Genomic DNA, 18,388 nt, shown 5'->3' on the forward strand with positions numbered 1-18,388 from the left:
GATAATAATAATAATCATATTATGACCACAATTTAGGAATAATGGTATCTATAACATGCATTGCTTTATACTGCTGATTTCAAAAATTACATCACAGAGTTGTAAGTGGACAACTGCAGGAATACTGCCAGGGAACAGATCAAGCAAAAACGTTTAAAATTTGTCTGATACCATTGTCAATATTTGTGATGGCTGAGACTCACTGCATAATATCTCTGTAGGCTACAGGTGGATTTGATCATGTTCTTTATGTAAGTGTGCTAATGAAAATATTACAGCAAACAAAGACAAAAGAGTGACGAGAGTAAGGTTATTATGATGGGCAGCAGGAAATGAAATGTAGGAGGTGTTGCAGATTTCTTGAAGATGACTAAATAAACACACATAAAACCACAGTAATAGGTTTTTTAATATGTAAATATTTCGACCTAAGTGTCTTAGGACATCGTCAGTACAGTTGGAAGCAACACTAGGAATAACATACAGATAGGACGCATGAATACATTGGAATCCAAATGTGTGCAGCAGCAGCAGCGCTTTCTATCATTAAAAAAATAAAATAAAATAAAATAAACATTAGATTATTTAGATTACATTAAAATTAAAACTGAATTATTTTACACAATTTTGTATGACAATTTCCCATACTTTATGAATGGCAAGGACATCATTGTGGTTTAGATTGGGTCTGTGAAGTAGGGCTTCAGCACTTTCTTTATATAAACGTTCATGTTTGTATGAAGATCTGTGTAGAAGTTTGGTCTTTTCCCAGTGGATCCTATGGTTTGGGTTTTCAACTCCGTGTTGGGAGAGGCCGGATTTCTGCTGCTTGATGAGAGGATGTGGTCTTGATTTTCAGAGATGCATTTAAGAACAGATCTGCCTGTCTGCCTATAGTACGACAATTTATAGGAGCATGGTACCTCGTACACGCCAGGTAGTAACAGAGGTGGGAGTTCTTGAGGATGGTTCATTGTCATAAGTGTAGTGTAATGTATGTCTGGGAGAATATTGAAGTGTTTGAGGAGAGATTAAACAAGTGAGGTGATGTGTATTTGCAGAAAGTGATATTTCCATGGCCTGTGACGCATTACACGAGAATAGTGAATGTTAGTTAAACAGCAGAAAGTAGTGAGAAGCATAAAAACTATGAGTTGTAACAACCAGAAGAGTGTTAAGTGTGAAGAATATGACCATGAGTATGAAAAAGATTGAAGGAACAAAAGCAAGCAAACATGACTGCGGGAATGAAAGAGATCACAAATGACAGAACAAAAGCAAGTGATCACAGGAATGAAAGAGATCATAACTGACAAAACAAACATGACTGCAATATGAAAGAAAGTACAACTGCCAGAATTCAAGACTTAAAGAATGACAAGATCAAGATGAGAAACATGATAACGGTAACCCAAACTGAAATTAAATGTCTGGTCAATAGGAATGTAAGGGTGTGAAAGTATGGAAAGAAAGAAAGAAAGTAGATAAAAGGAGGTGATGAATGACTCAAGGGGAGGGCACCTTGCTTTTCCCTTTCAGTCGTTTCAAACTGTAGGTGACTTGGTAGGCATTGCCCACAAAGTATTCCTGGTGAGATTTTTACAGGGTAGTTCACCATTGCTCCCCCCCCCGATTTTATCTGGGCTCAGGAGCAGCATATGGCTGGGATGTATTCATGACTGTAATCCATATGTGTTCAAGGGTCTGGTTTACCTGTTCTGGAGGATGAAAAACCCCCCCTACCTCTGTATGAGACTGGCTAACTCACCTTTCATTGAAAGAGACCAAATAAACATTCCTCATGTCACTGATGGGAATCGAACCCAGGTCTTTCTGACCAAAGGGCTTCATCTATACTGACTGAGCTACGGAGGCTCACCTTGCTTTTAATAATGGAAACTCCATTATTGAAAGTATGGTAGATGACAGGATGCATTAAGTACCCCCCCCCATCCTCCAGGAGGGACAACAAACAGGGTGAGTGATGCTTTGGATAAGAAATGAGTGAGAAAGTTAGTGATAATTGTGTTTACAACTTGATTAATCTGGTTGGACAGAGGGAGAATATGAAGATGAACATCAAGAAACTGAGGAAAAGTAGCATCAGTCAGTGTTTGTCCTGTTGTCCAAGCATGACAAAGAGTGGAAATGGTGAGCAAAAATCATAAATGACATGTTGGCAGAGCTATATGATGAGAAAGGGATGTAGTTTGTTAATATGTGGGATGCATCCAAGAGATGGATGAAATTATATAAAAATGACAGATTGCATTTAAATGGATTTGGTGTAAGTCATTTGCAGGGGATATGTTGCTGGAATGGAATGTAATGAATGATGTGAACAAGAAATAAGAGGAAGAAAATATGATGCAAAAGAGCAGACAAGTGGAATAGTTAAGACCAGGGCTCAACAAATATGCTTGTCCACTTGCATGTGGTGAGCAAATATTGCCAGCTGGCAAGTAGCTGCAGACTGGACTAAATTTTTTTTTTTTATTTAATAAAAAATGACTTTCTATACAAAATCTTTTCAACTTTAAGTAAATACCAAATGCATGGAATTTGCATATCACACAACTCGGAAAATTCCACGAGGGTTTAAAAAGATGGATATGAGATTTTTCCCTTCATTCTGGTTGTTAATACCATCCACAGTGATAGCACTAACCTTGCTCCAACATGCTTTGCTTGTGAAGCTGTACATACCTAAACAATTGCAATGTTGTTACTGTACTCTGTGAATTTCGTCATATGAACAAATGTCAATGAAGTCCACTACCTGCTTGTGCTCTGCAACAAATGATTAGCCATTCTGGAGAAACAGGATTGCTCAGAATTTAGACCTTGAAGAGGTAGCAAACCAATCAGTTCACAACAAGCAAACGAAGTTGCTACTGCTTTTGTGGAGTAGGCCATGAATAGCAGCGTTGGTTCCAGCAGTGCACGTGTTGTATCAAGACACATGGATGTGCATTACACAACTGTCTGAAAAATTCTATGGAAGATTCTACATTTCTACCCATTCAAGATAACCCTAACACAGTGTTGCACTTGCAGGACTTTGAAAGTCAACTGACATTCACTTTAACATTCCTTGCTTGTGTGGAGTTGGACACTGGATAACAGCAAATGATTCTGGAGAGATGAAGCTCAATTTCAGCTGAACAGAGCTGTGAATACTCACAATTGTGGAGTATATGGGCTATGCAAAATCTGCATGCAATACAACAAATTCACTTGCATTCACCCAAAGAGCAAGTTTACAGCTTCATTTATCATTGGACCATACTTCTTTGAGGACATTCGCCATTTGAAACCTGTGACCTGTTCAGTTACTACCGAGAGGTATGGTTATATAATGAACAATTCTGTTGTAACTTAAAGATACCAAGAAATTATATACTTTGTTTAATCCTTTATCCAAGTGGAAGCAAACAAGTTTGTGCCTGAAGTATTTTCAGGACTGGGGCAACTCATATATAGAAGCTAATGACTTCACATCACTTGCCTTAATATCCATTAATGCAAAACACATATCCTTATGGGTATGTATAACGGTTTCAACCTTTATTGAGGTCTCATCAGTAAGGCGACAAAAGAAGGGAGGACAGTCCTTCTTTTGTAGGTTCTGTCCTTTCTAGAAAAGTGTCCTCCTACCTGTCCTCCTTTTCGATATTTTAAAACTAATCTGTTAATCTCTGTATTCAGAGATGCCGCACCGAACTGTTACGCATCATGCGACGGTACAGTTCGGAAAGACGCGATTATGAAACGCATGCACAGGGCATAGGAGAACCTCACGTGTCTCGCACCATTGCACACTTCACTTTGTTTACTTCATCTCTATATTATACTTCGTGTTTATTTCTAACGGAAATACGAAATTATTTCTTTCTCAGTGAATATTATACTCAGGTAAGTACAATTCACGTTTTATTAATTCATTAATTCAATTTTATACAACCCTGTTTTCAACGCAAGTGTAAAATAATTTAAATATACATTTAGTAAAGTTTTATCGCTTTTGTTATTAAAGTTTTAATTATTAATTTTATTTATTCATAATGTGCTTGCATCGTTCGTGTGGCTCTATATTTTATTTTTAATTTTTAATTTCATTTAAGGGATGGAAAAATCAAGAAAGAGGAAATGCCATTTCAATGATCAACTGAAAAAGGAATTTCCACTCCTCATATCAAAGAGATACAACATTGTTTTCTGCAATATTTGCAGAGGAGAATTTTGCATTGCAGTTGGAGGCAGAGCAGCTATAACGAAACACTTGAACACCAACAAACATAAGCAATCATTAGATGCATCAGCTTCCAGTAGTAAAGTAACCTATTTTTTTAAAACTTCTAATTATTCTGAAGATGAAAAACAGTTAGCTGTAATGGAGGGAACATTTGCGTTTCATACCATAATTCACAATCAAAGTTTTCGTAGTATGGATTGTACAACTAAATTATTGAAAAACTTTCACAATGCTAAATTTTCATGTGCCAGGACAAAATGTGAGGCTATTATTAAATCAGTATTTAAAAATTACTGTGATAAAATACTTGCAGAAGACTTGAAAAATGCAGCATTTGTAACGGTTTTATCTGATGCATCAAATCATAATGAAACCAACTTGTATCCAATACTAGTAAGGTATTATAATGTTACCAAGGGCATTCAAGTAAAAATTTTAAATTTAGAATCCGAGGGCAAAACTGCTGAAATTTTGTCAAACCACCTATGCAGAGTAATAAATGAAAACAATTTGAAATCTAAAGTTGTTGCACTAACAGCTGATAATACAAACACAAATTTTGGTGGGCGAAGATGCAAAGGAGTGAATAATGTCTATGTAAAATTACAAGATTTACTCCAAAAGAAAATACTAGGAATAGGTTGTAATGCACATATTTTGTCAAATGCAATCAACACAGCATCATGTGCCATGCCAACTGATGTAGAAATAATAATAACGACAATTTATTTGTATTTTAGTTGTTTTACTGTTCGTGTGGCTACTTTAAAACAATTTTGTGAAGACGCAAATGTTGAATACAAAAAACTTTTAGGATATTCAAAATTAGATGGCTCGCTCTAACACCTGCTACAGAGCGTGTTTTACAATTATTTGAGCCTCTCCGTTCATATTTTTTAAGTTTAGACAAATGTCCAAAAATTCTGGAATCTTTTTTTCAATTATGAATTATCGGAGATATTAATGTATTTTGTACATAATCAGGCATCTATTTTCCACAAAACGATTCAAAAGATTGAAGGTGAACATATTTCAGCTACAGAAGTTAGTCTTATTTTGAACGATTTTGTCCTTCAATATAAATCACGATTTGAAGAAAAATTTATTCCTTTAATAAGAAAATTGTCAAACTTAGAGGAATCAAATCCGGGCATAATGGAAAAGTTTACCAAAGAAGTGCAGAATTTTTACCAAACATGTTTCCAATATGTCAAAGAATTGTCTGAAACAAATATCACAGGAAATAACAGTTTTCAATGGTGTTTTTTTGACTTCATCGCAAGTAAATTGGGCAGATATTGAAAATTGTGTTGAGTTTTTATTGAAAGAAATGCCTGATATTAAAATCGATGACAATTGTCTGTTTGAAGAATTTAGAAGACTGAATGTATATTTAAATTCTGATAAATTAAAACAATGGGAAAATCAACATGTTGAAATTGATAAAAGATGGGTAGAAATATTTAACCATTTCAAAAATGAGCACATTCCATATGAAAATTTAGTTATTCATGTTGAATTTACGTTGTGCTGCCCTGGAACTAATGCAGCAGTTGAAAGAGTTTTTTTCAATTGATAATGATTTTTGGACAAGTGAGAAATCAAGATTGAATGTTGATACTCTAGCTGCAGCACTTACTGTAAAATCCAATATGAAGATATTTCTTGCTCCGAAATTTCCAATATATTGTTAGAAAATGATATATTGACAAAAAATATTCATTCAATGGAAAAATACTCGTTTAATTAAATAAATTGTTTCATTTATTTACGTTGTACTTTTTTCTTAAATTTTTTCGTCCTCCTTTTCATTGTAAAAAAATTGGTCACGTTACTCATCAGTGGCAGCCAGATCCAGAGATGATACTAAGGTTAAAGAACCAAGTGGAAAAACTTCCAACAACTATCTCTAATCCAGAGTATTTTAATAATAAGGGGTGACATCTTTTGGCTACACATATATGAAAATATGACTTAGCCATTACTTCAACCTTAATGTCACCTCTCGATCTGGCTGCAACTGATGAGATCTCAATAAAGGTCGAAACTGGTCTGGATAGTGAACCTTCCCATAATGCATATCATTATACATGTCTGCAAGGATTTGATTTGTTCTTTGCATTATGGGATACTAAGGCAAGTGATGTGAAATCATTAGCTTCTATATATAAGTTGCCCCAGTCCTGAAAATACTTCAGGTGAAACTTTATTTGTTTGATATAGGATTAAACCAAGTACATAATTTCTTGGTGTCTTTAATTTATAGTATAACCAAGTGAAAAAACTTCCAACCACAATTTTGTTGTGTTACAGCTATAACAGCAGCACCTGTACATGGATTCAGTTATTTTCATGCAGGATGGGACCCCCTCCACACAAGAACATTTCACAGAAGTGTGTGTTTCCCACTACATGGCTGCTGAATGCTCCTTATGAGGATAGATTCAGGGTTTGTGGATTGCAAAAGATGGCTGATAGGGAAAAAAAAAGGAAAAGGAGGGGGAGGGGGGTATGACTTCATCATAATCAAATTCCTGCCATGTACCCTCAAGGGGTGTACAGGATATGATAGTACTACATGAAATATTTACATCATTACTAACTTCCTATCTACAATTTCCCTCCAAATCAGTCTGTTACTTGTCAACACTCCAACATTATCAGATCTTATATTTCTATCACCTAAGGCACTTTGTACTGTATCAATCCACCTATATCTTGGTCTTCCTCTGGATCGTTTTGCTGCCAACCTGGCAGAGAACACTTGTTTTGCTAACCTTTCTTCACCCATTCTGTTTAAGTGACATACCACCTGAGATTAGCTCTGCTAATGCATTACTGGATGTTGACAATGTCAAGTTCTTCCCTAATATCCTCATTTTTAATATGATATTGCCATTGATGCCATCTGTTCATGCCTATAATCTTTCTCAGGACTCTCATATCTGCAGTCTCTAGTCTTTGGTCAAGTGTTTTACTTCTGACCCAGCTCTTAGATCCATAAGTTAAAACTGGTTTGAACACTGTCTTGTATATATACAGCTAATTTAGTGTTGCGACTAATTTCTCTCTTATTCCATATGAATTTATTCAATTGACTTCCCACCATACCAGCTTTGCTGATTCTGTTGTCTATTTCTATATTTAATTTACCATTTTCAGTGAAAATCGTGCCTAAGTAGCTAAAATGTTTTACTTGTTCCACAGGTTCTTCATTCAAAACACAATTGACATTTTCAATGATTCTGCCTATTTCATTGTCTTTGTCTTTTTATTGCTGACCTTCATACCATATCTATTACAATAGATATTCAATTTAGTCAGAGAATCTTGCAGACTTGTAGCGGATTTATTTAGAAGTACAACATCATCTGCATAAAGCAAAGAGCTGACATTAACATCTCCAATTTTGATATCATGTTTAATACCACTTTCCTTCATAATGTGATCCATATAGATAATGAATAACAAAGGGGATAATGTACATCCTTGTCTCACCCCAGATTTAACATTAAACCATCTTCCTGTACTTCCTTCAATTCTAACTGCTGACTCACAACTCAAATAAAGGCTAAGTATTGCTTGATATAATGCCCATTGACACCATATAACTGCAGCGTATTGAATAGCTTCTCTCTTGGCACCTTGTCATATGCCTTTCCAAATCGACAAAACTTAAATACAGATCTTAGTTATATTCCTATGCTTTCTCGACTATTTGTCGTAAAGTGAAGATCTGATCCTGACAGCCTCTATTTGGCCAGAATCCAGCTTGTTCTTCACCCAGCTTTTCTTCCACAATTCTTCTCAACCGTCTCTCAAGTATACTTGCATAGATCTTGCCAGGAACACTCAGTAGGGAAATACCTTTGTAATTCTCACATTCAGTTTTATTTCCCTTTTTATATATGGGTACTAGGAGAGCTCCACTCCAATCATCAGGAATTCGTTCCTCTGTCCAGGCTTTCTGAATTATGCAGTGCAGCCACTGTAAGATTCTTATACCACCATACTTCAGCATTTTTGGTCGAATATCATCTACTCCTGCTGCCTTTTCACATTTCAAGGCTTTGATGGCATTTTCTACTTCACGTATGGATATGTATTCCTGACTGCATGCCTGGTCAGTGTGTTTTACCACTGTGCTATGATCACTACTTGTTTCATTTAGCAGTTTTTCAAATTACTCCATGCTTCAAGGATATCTTTTTCTCCCGTTTTCATGTCACCTTTATCATCTCTAACTCCTTTTACAGCACTCTTTCCCCCATTCCTAAGCTTCTTCAACCACCTCCAGAATATTTTGCCACCTTCTTGATATTAATTTTCTATATTCTTGCCAAAGTCCTCATATGACTTTTGTTTACCTAGTTTTACACACTGTTTAGCATTCTTACATTTGTCTCTGTATTCTCAAAGAGCATAAGCTGACTTATTTGACAGGAACTTTTGATATGCTTCCTTCTTTTACTTCACTGCCTCTATAACTTCCTGTGTCCACCAGGGAATTCTAATTTTTTTATCCTTGCAGACAACCTCACCACATGCCTCTCTGGCAGAATCAATCAATGTTTTCTTCCGAGTTTGCCACTGTTTCTCCAAGGTTTGATTCGTGTTCTCAAACTATTTCATTTTTTCTTCAATAATCTTTGTGTATTTTAGTCTACAGTTCGCATCTGGGAGCTGCTCAACTTTTATTCGCTTTAAAACTTTCTTACATGTTATTCTTTTCAATGTAAAATTCAATTTTATCCTGCTCAAGACTAAATAGTGATCATTTCCAATTTCAAATCCTCTGTACACTCTGGTGTCCTGCACCAGGGAGAAAACATCACTATCAACAATAACATAGTCAATGAGATTTTTCCTATTCCTTGCCTCTTCTCTCCATGTGAATTTGTGCACATTTTTATGTTGGAACATGGTGTTAGTAATAACCAGTCCATGTCCTGAGCAGAAATCCAACAGATATTCGCCATTATTATTAGCTTTGCTCTTTTCTCGAAATTTTCCCAAAATATTTTTGTATGTCTCACAATCATTTCCTACTCTGCTATTTAGATCCCCAACAAGGACCAACTTTTCCTTTTTCATTGTGTCAGTTGCTTTTTCTAAAGCCTCAAAAAATTCCTCCACTTCTACCTTAGTAGAACCTTCTGTGGGACCATAGGCACAAATAAGTCGCATTGTCCAATTCCCAATTCTCATATTTGCCCACATTACTCTACTTGAGACTGACTGCCATCCAAGAAGATTAGCCTTGTATTTTGTGTTGAATACTATGGCTACTCCTTCTTTTCCTTGATTGTCATTGCCTGAATATAACATTTTGTATTTATTGCTCAGAAAGATGTCACCAGTTTTTATCTTTTTTGTTTCAGTCACCCCTATTATGTCGATCTGGTACTTATCTAATTCCTCAGCTAGCTCCATTTCTTTGCCATTCAGGCTTCTTATGTTGATAATACCGATCTTTAACTCTGGTGATGTTGAGTTGGGGTTTGTTTTCACATTTCTTCCAGTAGCTGACTTTTCGCTGTTCGGCCTGGTTCCCTGGCGAAAACAACGGGGGTCTTGTTTAACCGGGCGACGCCCCAGCCAGCATGAAATTTTGTCATGTCGTACCATCATTTTTTATTTTGGTTTAACCTATAAGAATATAATTTGGTCGGCTAAATCCGAAATTGCCAGCCCATCCTCATTCGTTCAGTATCGAAGTAGATACCCAACAGGGTGCACCACGAGAAGGTGAGGACTGGACATTAGGTCAGAAGCCCTGGTCGGTTATCCGCATTCCTTTAAAGGCTATGTGGAGGTCTCCTCTCAGTTATACAGCTTTGACCCTTAAGCACCCCTGGGGGATATGACAGAAACATTTAAGTCACTTAAAGGCTTTTACAGGGTAAATTCACTTGGATAGAGAGGGGAGAACAAGAGGTCATCCCTGTAAGTTGAGCAAGAGTGTCGTTAGCAAGGGCATGAGGATTAGATTTTTTGCTTGGAGAGTGGTGAATGAATGGAATGGATTACCCGAATCAGTTGTGAGTGCTTTTTTAATGGTTTCAAGGAGAGGTACAATAGACCTTGTGTTGATAATTTGTGCCTCCCATGATAAGTTTTAGAATGCCATGGAAATACCTGTGCCACAATAATAGTAATTATGTCATTGTCTCTTTTTCATTCCCTTGCTCCTCTAGTCTCTTAATCTCTTCATTCTCCTCAATCAGTTTTTGTACTTTCCATTTCCTTTCCAATCTATTCTATTTCTTTCTTCAAACATCCTGCTTTCATCCAACATTCACTTGCACAAGCAAGACAATCCATCAAAACATCTCCCACTGCCTCACTCTCCAAGATCATACCACAGATACTTCTTCCATATTCTCATTACCTTTTAACATGCTTCTGGTATCTACAAATGGCACTCTCATGTTTCTAACACACTACCTCTGTGGCTACTAAAGCCTTAAAGAATAACACCGAAGTCACCAAATGCTTCCCACTCCTACATTTAATGTGCATGCTCATTCCAATTCCTTACTTGCCACATTTTTTATCGATAGGATGTGTACAGTCATTACACACATAGCATATTATGAAAACTTTGACTATTGTATGAATAATATAGTCTTTAAATGGTGGCTTGATGGACAACAATGTATTAGCTTTGGTTACTGCTATGATGGACATGATCACAGATAGATATAGAAAAGAGACAATAAATTCATAATTTCTCATATTTGTCTCATAAAATTTCTTATACATTTTAGTCTCCAATAGTCTCTGCTACATTACCAGAAATGAATTTACAAACCTAAAAATGCTTCACAATTCTTTATTTCACCTTTCTACTTCAGGTGATTTCCAAGCTTTGCTAGGATTAACCATGCTTTTCTTGTTTGAAATAAAGTCTAACGGTTCAAGTTTTTTCTTTCTCACAGTTAAAGAACAGGAGGAACAGAATGCGATGTCATTGCTGTTGCTCTATATCTTCTGTCAATTTTTTTTTTTTTTAATTTTATCTTTCAATCATGTATTTGTCTTACTTCTCAAATTCTGTACATTATAATAAAAGAGGCTGAAGATCGCATTTGACCATTATGCTTGCATACATCTTCTTTCAGCAAGCAAGTTCCAAGAAAATATCTTTCTTTCCTTTTATGAAGTGGACATGAAAATAATCACTCTGACAGCAGAAGTACATCATTTAATTGAACAGTTCCAAAGAATTTTATTTTTGATTTTTATTTTGCTTTATGGAGCATGTGCTTCTTGCTTCTCATTTGAACATATATCACTCTCAGTGATATAAGAAGGCTTCATACATTATTACTGTCCTTTATTATTCAATTTCACAGTTATTCTGGAGAGCAGATGTGGTTCATTAACTGTTCCACAATATCACTACATTTTAAGGCAATACGTTCAGGCTCCTACCACTTCTCATGAAAAAAATATATATATAATAATAATAATAAAATTAAATTAAAAAAAAAAGAAGCTATTTCTCAACTATTGGTGATCATTTCCTTCTGCAAGTTCCACTTTTAAACTGTGCTGAAGTGGCAGTCAAGATCCTGTAAAGGATAATGTGCTAGTTTTTCTTCATGTCTCTTACAGATTAATAAACTACACAAGCATATATGTTTATATAATTTCAAACAATGCATTATTATCACAGAATGTGTTTAGCAATGAAAAACAATAAAAATAAATAACTAGTCTTAACACTCAGCATCAGTCATCACTGGCAGTCTCTAATGTGGAAATCTACTGTTACAGATGCTGAAATTTTGGAACTAAACATAGATAAAGAGAAATAAAATTCTGCCTTTAATGTGCAGATTCGAAATTAGTTGATGAGCAATTACTATTTCTCATGGAAAGGCTCAGACGTTGGTTATGTTTTTACTAAACAGATTAAGGAAATTACAACATATAGTAGGATATACATTAAAATAAATTTAAATATACTTACAATATTTCGGCAACGTCATGTTGCCATTTTCACAGGAACTTAAAAACAAGACACGTGCATGCAAGAACAACAAACAGTAAATGAGGACGAAGCAGGAAGCTATTCTTTCTCCTAAAAGTCCTGATGGTGATGTCCCCTAGTGGGCAATGTTGGTATTCTTCGGCGATTGGGCTGCAGGTCATCTGATATAGGTATCCTGCATTTGGGGAAGTCTCATGCAGCCAAATTTGTTGAGGTTTGGATTGTTTCTTAGGGCTGAGGTTGATTCCATGAAAAGCCTTTCGTGTTTGAATTTACTACGGTGTATTATCGTGGCCTTCTTCCACCGTATTCTATGGCGGGTATCCAGCGCATGGTCTGCAAGACCAGAGTGGCTGTATTGGTGAAACTGGATGTAGCCCTTGTGTTCTGAAATTCTGATATTAGCTGTCCTGCCTGTTTGGCCAAAGTAGGACAGCTTACAGCTGCAAGGGACCTGGTATACATCAGGTAGGTGTGTGTGGGTGGGGGGAAGGTTGGTCTTTAGTAGAGCAGATAACGGATGCCAACTTTTTATATGATCTGTAACAAGACGTTAAGTCATGTTTTTTTAGGATTTTTGTAATTTTTTCCGAGGTGCCTCAGATATAGGGTATGGTGATGGATTTAGAGTAATCTTTGTTGTGAGGGGGGGGGGGGTTGTGGTAGCCATTGGCTGAGAAAGTGTTGAGAATGTGGTTTAGTTCTGTGGTTAGGGCATTGTCATTTGAACATATAAGTTTTAGCCCTGCTGTGTAGTGTCTTAATGACTCCATATTGTTGCAAGGAGGGGTGGTGGGATTGTTGGTGAATGTATCTGCCTGAACGGGTGGGTTTTCTAGAGACTGAGAAAACCAAGGTTCCATCAGGCTGGCAGGTGACTAGTGTGTCTAAGAAAGGAAAGCAGTTGTTTTTTTCTTCTTCCAGGGTGAATTTGATTCTGGGGGTGTTGGTTATTTAAGTGGTTAGGAAGGAGAGGAGTGTATCGGAGCCATGTGGCCAAATAGCAAACACATCATCAACACAGCAAAGACATATGGTTGGTTTTTGTGGGGCAGAGTTTAAGGCTTTCTCTTCAAAAGTCTCCATATAAAAGTTGGCCAAGGGTGGGGAGAGTGGATAACCCATGGCTGTTCCCTCAATTTGTTTGTAAAATTTTCCTTGCCAAACAAAATAGCCTGAGTTCATTGTGAACTGAAATAAGGCTGTGATATCGGGAGGAAATTTAGCTTGGATTAGCTCTAAGGATTCTTTGAGTAGAACATTTGTGAATAAGGAGGAGACATCAAAACTGACCATTAAATCAGTGTGTTTGAGTGTAAGGTTTTCTATGCTAGCTTTGAAGTGGGCTGAGTTTTTTATGTGTGAAGGTGTGTTGCCAGTATAGTGTGTGTGAGAGCTTTGGCCAAATGGTTAGCTAGTTTGTATGTGGGGGGTATCAGTGCCATCCACTATGGGACATAATAGACATTTTCCTTATGTATTTTTCGGAGTCCATAAATACCGGGGGGGGGGGGGTATGGAGTTAAATAGTTTTAATTTGTTTGCGACTTCTACAGGGCAAGAAGTGACCTTCTTAAGGAGCCTGTGGAGTTTACTAATTTGTGAATTGGTGGAATTCTACTCAATAGGGAGGTAAGTAGCCCGATCTAACAATAGAGCATTAAGCTTACCTGTGTAATCCTTTTGGTTAAGCAATACTGTGGCATTCCCTTTATCCGCTTTGGTGATTATTATTTTCTTGTTTTTCTTTAATTCTAGTAGAGATTTAATTTCCTTACTGGGCATGTTAGTTTCTGGTGGTTTTGCTTTGGTCAGAACGTAAGCCACATCCAGTCTAATATTGTTGGCGACGTGGTTTGGAAGGTGTCGTATCCCGTGTTCAAGTCGTATCATTATATCTTCAGCAGGTATTCTTCTGGGTGCAATGGCGAAGTTGTGGCCATGTGAGAGAGCATCGAGTGCTTCAGGTTTTTGGCCAAAGCTCTCACACACTATACTAGTAACACACCTTCACACATAAGCCCACTTCAAAGCCAGCATAGAAAACCTTACACTCAAACACACTGATTCAATGGTCAGTTTTGATGTCTCCTCCTTATTCACAAATGTCCAACTCAAAGAATCTTTAGAGCTAATCCAAGCTAAATTTCCTCCCGATATCACAGCCCTATTTGAGTTCACAATGAACTCAGGCTATTTTGTTTGGCAAGGAATATTCTACCAACAAATACAGGGGACAGCCATGGGTTCTCCACTTTCCCCATCCTTGGCCAACTTTTATATGGAGACTTTTGAAGAGAAAGCCTTAAACTCTGCCCCACAAAAACAACCATATGGCTTTGCTATGTTGATGATGTGTTCACTATTTGGCCACATAGCTCCGATGCACTCCTCACCTTCCTAACACACTTAAACAACCAACACCCAAGAATCAAATTCACCTTGGAAGAAGAAAAAAACAACTGCCTTCCTTTCTTAGACACACACTAGTCACCCACCAGCCGGATGGAACCTTGGTTTTCTCAGTCTATAGAAAACCCACCCATACAGGTCCCTTGCAGCTGTAAGCTGTCCTACTTTGGCCAAACAGGCAGGACAGCTAATATCAGAATTTCAGAACACAAGGGCTACATCCGGTTTCACCAATACAGCCACTCTGGTCTTGCAGACCATGCGCTGGATACCTGCCATAGAATACGGTGGAAGAAAGCCACGATAATACACCGTAGTAAATTCAAACACGAAAGGCTTTTCATGGAATCAACCTCAGCCCTAAGAAACAATCCAAACCTCAACAAATTTGGCTGCATGAGACTTCCCCAAATGTGGGATACCTATATCAGATGACCTGCAGCCCAATCGCCAAAGAATACCAACATTGCCCGCTAGGGGCATCACCATCAGGACTTTTAGGAGAAAGAATAGCTTCCTGCTTCGTCCTCGTTTACTGTTTGTTGTTCTTGCGTGCACGTGTCTTGTTTTTAAGTTCCTGTGAAAATGGCAATGTGACATTGCCGAAATATTGGAAGTGTATTTAAATTTATTTTAATGTATATCCTAGTATAAGTTGTAATTTCCTTAAGCTATTTAGTAAAAAAGAGCAATTACTATATTTTGAAAAGTTAACAGTTAAGTATTTAAAAATAAATAAATAAAAAGTAAAGTCCAAGAGAAAGATCTCACCTGAATATCTGTTCTGGCTCCTGCCAGGAGTAACCAAAGTAAACAATTCACATGTCCGGCTATCGTCACAAGATGAAGTGGTGTCTGATTAACCTTAGAAGATTGAAATTCAATCCCAGATGATGGTATAACAGAAAGCACTTTACACAAACAATCAAGCTGAAATTAATATTATTTTATGAAATGACATTTATTACACAAAGATGTTATTATTATTGTTATTATTATTATCAACAGAGACCACAAGGGAGCCAAGGACTTATAAAGGAAGGTCATACATCATCTGCAACAACTGTCATACCTTCTCTTAAACATATTCACAGTGGATGCACTCACCACCTCAACAGACAAACTGCTTGTATTAAAAGTTTAATGGAGAGAAACAGCACTATGATAGGATCAAAAACAGTGCTTAATTCTTCGAATATTTCATCTCAGGAGTTCGTTAGGGAGTACAATATGAGACGCAATACACATAAAAGCAGTACAAAACTAAGTGAAATACTTGGACTAAAGACTAGAGTAACTAGGTGGGGCACCTATCAACAGTGTGAGATCCCAGTTTTATATAAACTGGGATCTCACAGTATCAGTGTTTTCCATATGCAATTACAGGGAATAGAATGTGAAAGGTTCAGTATTTTCAGTGAATAGATACTGCTGATAATGGCAGACAAATTGTAGCCAAAAAGAATAGGAAATAGGCAGGAGCATGGCTGTTCATTTGAAGCAGTCTGGTGTGAGATTATGTCCAATAAGATGAAAAATACAGTTGGTTGTTACTATAGCAACAAACAACTGTATATAAGATGAAATATACAGTTGGTTGTTGTTATAGGCCCAGGAGTTCCATGGATGATCTGGAAGACATGCATTGGCAAATAAGTACAATGAGTACAGGTCGAGTGAATATTATGGGGGACTTCAATTATGAAGTTATAGCCTGGAAGGAAGGAGGGAAGGAAGAACAATCACATGGCAGGAAGGAAATGGAATTTATACACCTATAAAAGCCTTTGAAATACAGATCCTCAGAAGAATCCTTACAGTCCCATGGAGTGCCAAAAAAAAAAAAAAAAAGACTAATTTAGAGATATTAGAAATGATTGGTCACATATTAAGGCATGAATCCATACAAAAAACACTTTTAGAAGAAATCATACAAGGAAAAAGAAGAAGACAAAGAACAGATTGGATGGGAAATATTAAGGACTAGACTTTTTTTGTCTTATGAAGAATGTAAGAGAGAAGCACAAAACTGTACATGGTGGAAGCTCATAGTAGTCAACCTCCTGGAAGGAAATGACAACTGATAAGACAAGAAGAGATTATTACTTGAGGCAGCATGTGATGGAGAGACTAGGGCTGTGACAGTATTAGACCTCGTCATAGAATTAGAAGCGTAATCCATAACCAATGGCCACATTTCCTCCGATTGGTGAAAGTGAACATGCGGTCTTGATTTGGCAGATTGTAACATGAGAAATATTCTGTCAAGAAGGGATATAAGTGGAACTACAAGGCAAGTGATTATGACAAGCTTAGGAAGAAGCTTAAATCTGTGCCAGGGCATAAAACACTGCAGATTAAGGATGTTAGTAGCTTAAATATCATTAAGCACGAGCTGCAGAAGAAGAAAATGATGTGGAGGGTATATAAAGAGAAAGTGACCAGCATGGCAAGGAAGGCAAAATCAGATTATGAGAAGAATCTAGCTGAGCGGGGCAAAGGAAATCCCAAAGAGTCCTTTAGTTATGTGGCAAGTAAGAGGAAGAATGACTATGGAAGATTAATCTTAATGAGGGATGATGGTCATTAGGTGACAGAAGCAGATAAAATGGTTGAGTTACTAAGTGACAACTTTGGAAAGTTGTATCATCCTAGTTGAATTTACTGCCTTAACATATGTGACAGACACTAATGTGGGAACAGAGGTGGATGAACTGGAGGTTCTTAGGATATTGCAGAATCTCAATGTAAATACAGCTGTGGGATTAGATGGGATATCAGCTTGGGTTCTGCAAGACTGTACTGTACAAGGGAACTAGCAATGCCTCTGACTAGGCTCTTTAATTTAAGTCTCAGCTCTGGTAGAGTTCCAAGGGAGTGAAAAGAGGGCAAAATAATTCCCTTGAATAAGAGAGGTTCCAAGATTGCAATAGCAAATTATAGACCAATCAGTATCTCGGACGTGGTGATAAAAGTACTAGAAAAATTGGTCAAAAAGAAAATTCAAGAATGGGTGGATAAAAACATGATAATTTAAGAGGGGCAACATAGCTTTACAAAGGGTAGGTCATGCCTTAGTAATTTACCGCCTTTTTATAATATTGATGATTTTGCAAAGGCATTTGACAGAATACCACATGGAACTCTGTTATGCAAATTAGAACAAATGAGGATGGATATGACACTGATTAAGTGAATAAGATGATGGCTGCTGAACAGATATCAAAAAGTAGTAGATGGAGAGGCAGAATTGAGGTGAAAACAGGTGGCTAGTGGGATGCCACAAGTTTCTGTGATAGGACCATTGCTGTTTAATTTGCACATAAATGATATAGGAAATAACCTGATAGAAAATATTCAGTTGTTTGCTGATGATGCAAAATTAGGGAGAGTAACATTTAATCAAGGTGATGTGGAGCGCTTGTAGGATGATTTCAAAAAGCTGTTAGTACGGGCAACAGATAATGGGTATCAGTTTTAACGTGGAGAAATTAAAGTTATGCATTTTAGGATAACCAGATTACAAGCTGTGTACCATATTGATGAAACTACTCTAGGAACTAGATAAAGCTAAAAATTTAGGGGTGGTGATAGACAGAGAGTTAAAGTTTAGAGGACATTACTAAAGATAGCTCATAAGATTACTTGACTATAGAAGAACACACTAACAAGTAAAGATAAGGAAGCTGTTATTCCACTTTATAAGGCCTTGAACATGTCTT

At 36.9% G+C, this 18,388-nt stretch overlaps 1 protein-coding gene across 2 annotated transcripts in view; it reads right to left on the minus strand.

Annotated features, from left to right (window-relative positions):
• The window catches only part of LOC150100354 (uncharacterized), a 50,415-nt gene that overhangs the window by 14,902 nt on the left and 17,125 nt on the right, over positions 1–18,388 (minus strand). For both annotated transcript variants that reach the window (XM_090402951.1, XM_090402952.1), the window contains exon 2: positions 15,438–15,596. In XM_090402951.1, the coding sequence (XP_090259077.1) occupies positions 15,438–15,596 (159 nt within the window). The remainder of the gene's footprint in view (positions 1–15,437; positions 15,597–18,388) is intronic.

This window comes from Typopeltis vanoorti, chromosome 13 (assembly GCF_054136105.1).
Source record: "Typopeltis vanoorti isolate ZY-2024b chromosome 13, IOZ_Tvanoo_1.0, whole genome shotgun sequence".
Taxonomy (NCBI): domain Eukaryota; kingdom Metazoa; phylum Arthropoda; class Arachnida; order Uropygi; family Thelyphonidae; genus Typopeltis; species Typopeltis vanoorti.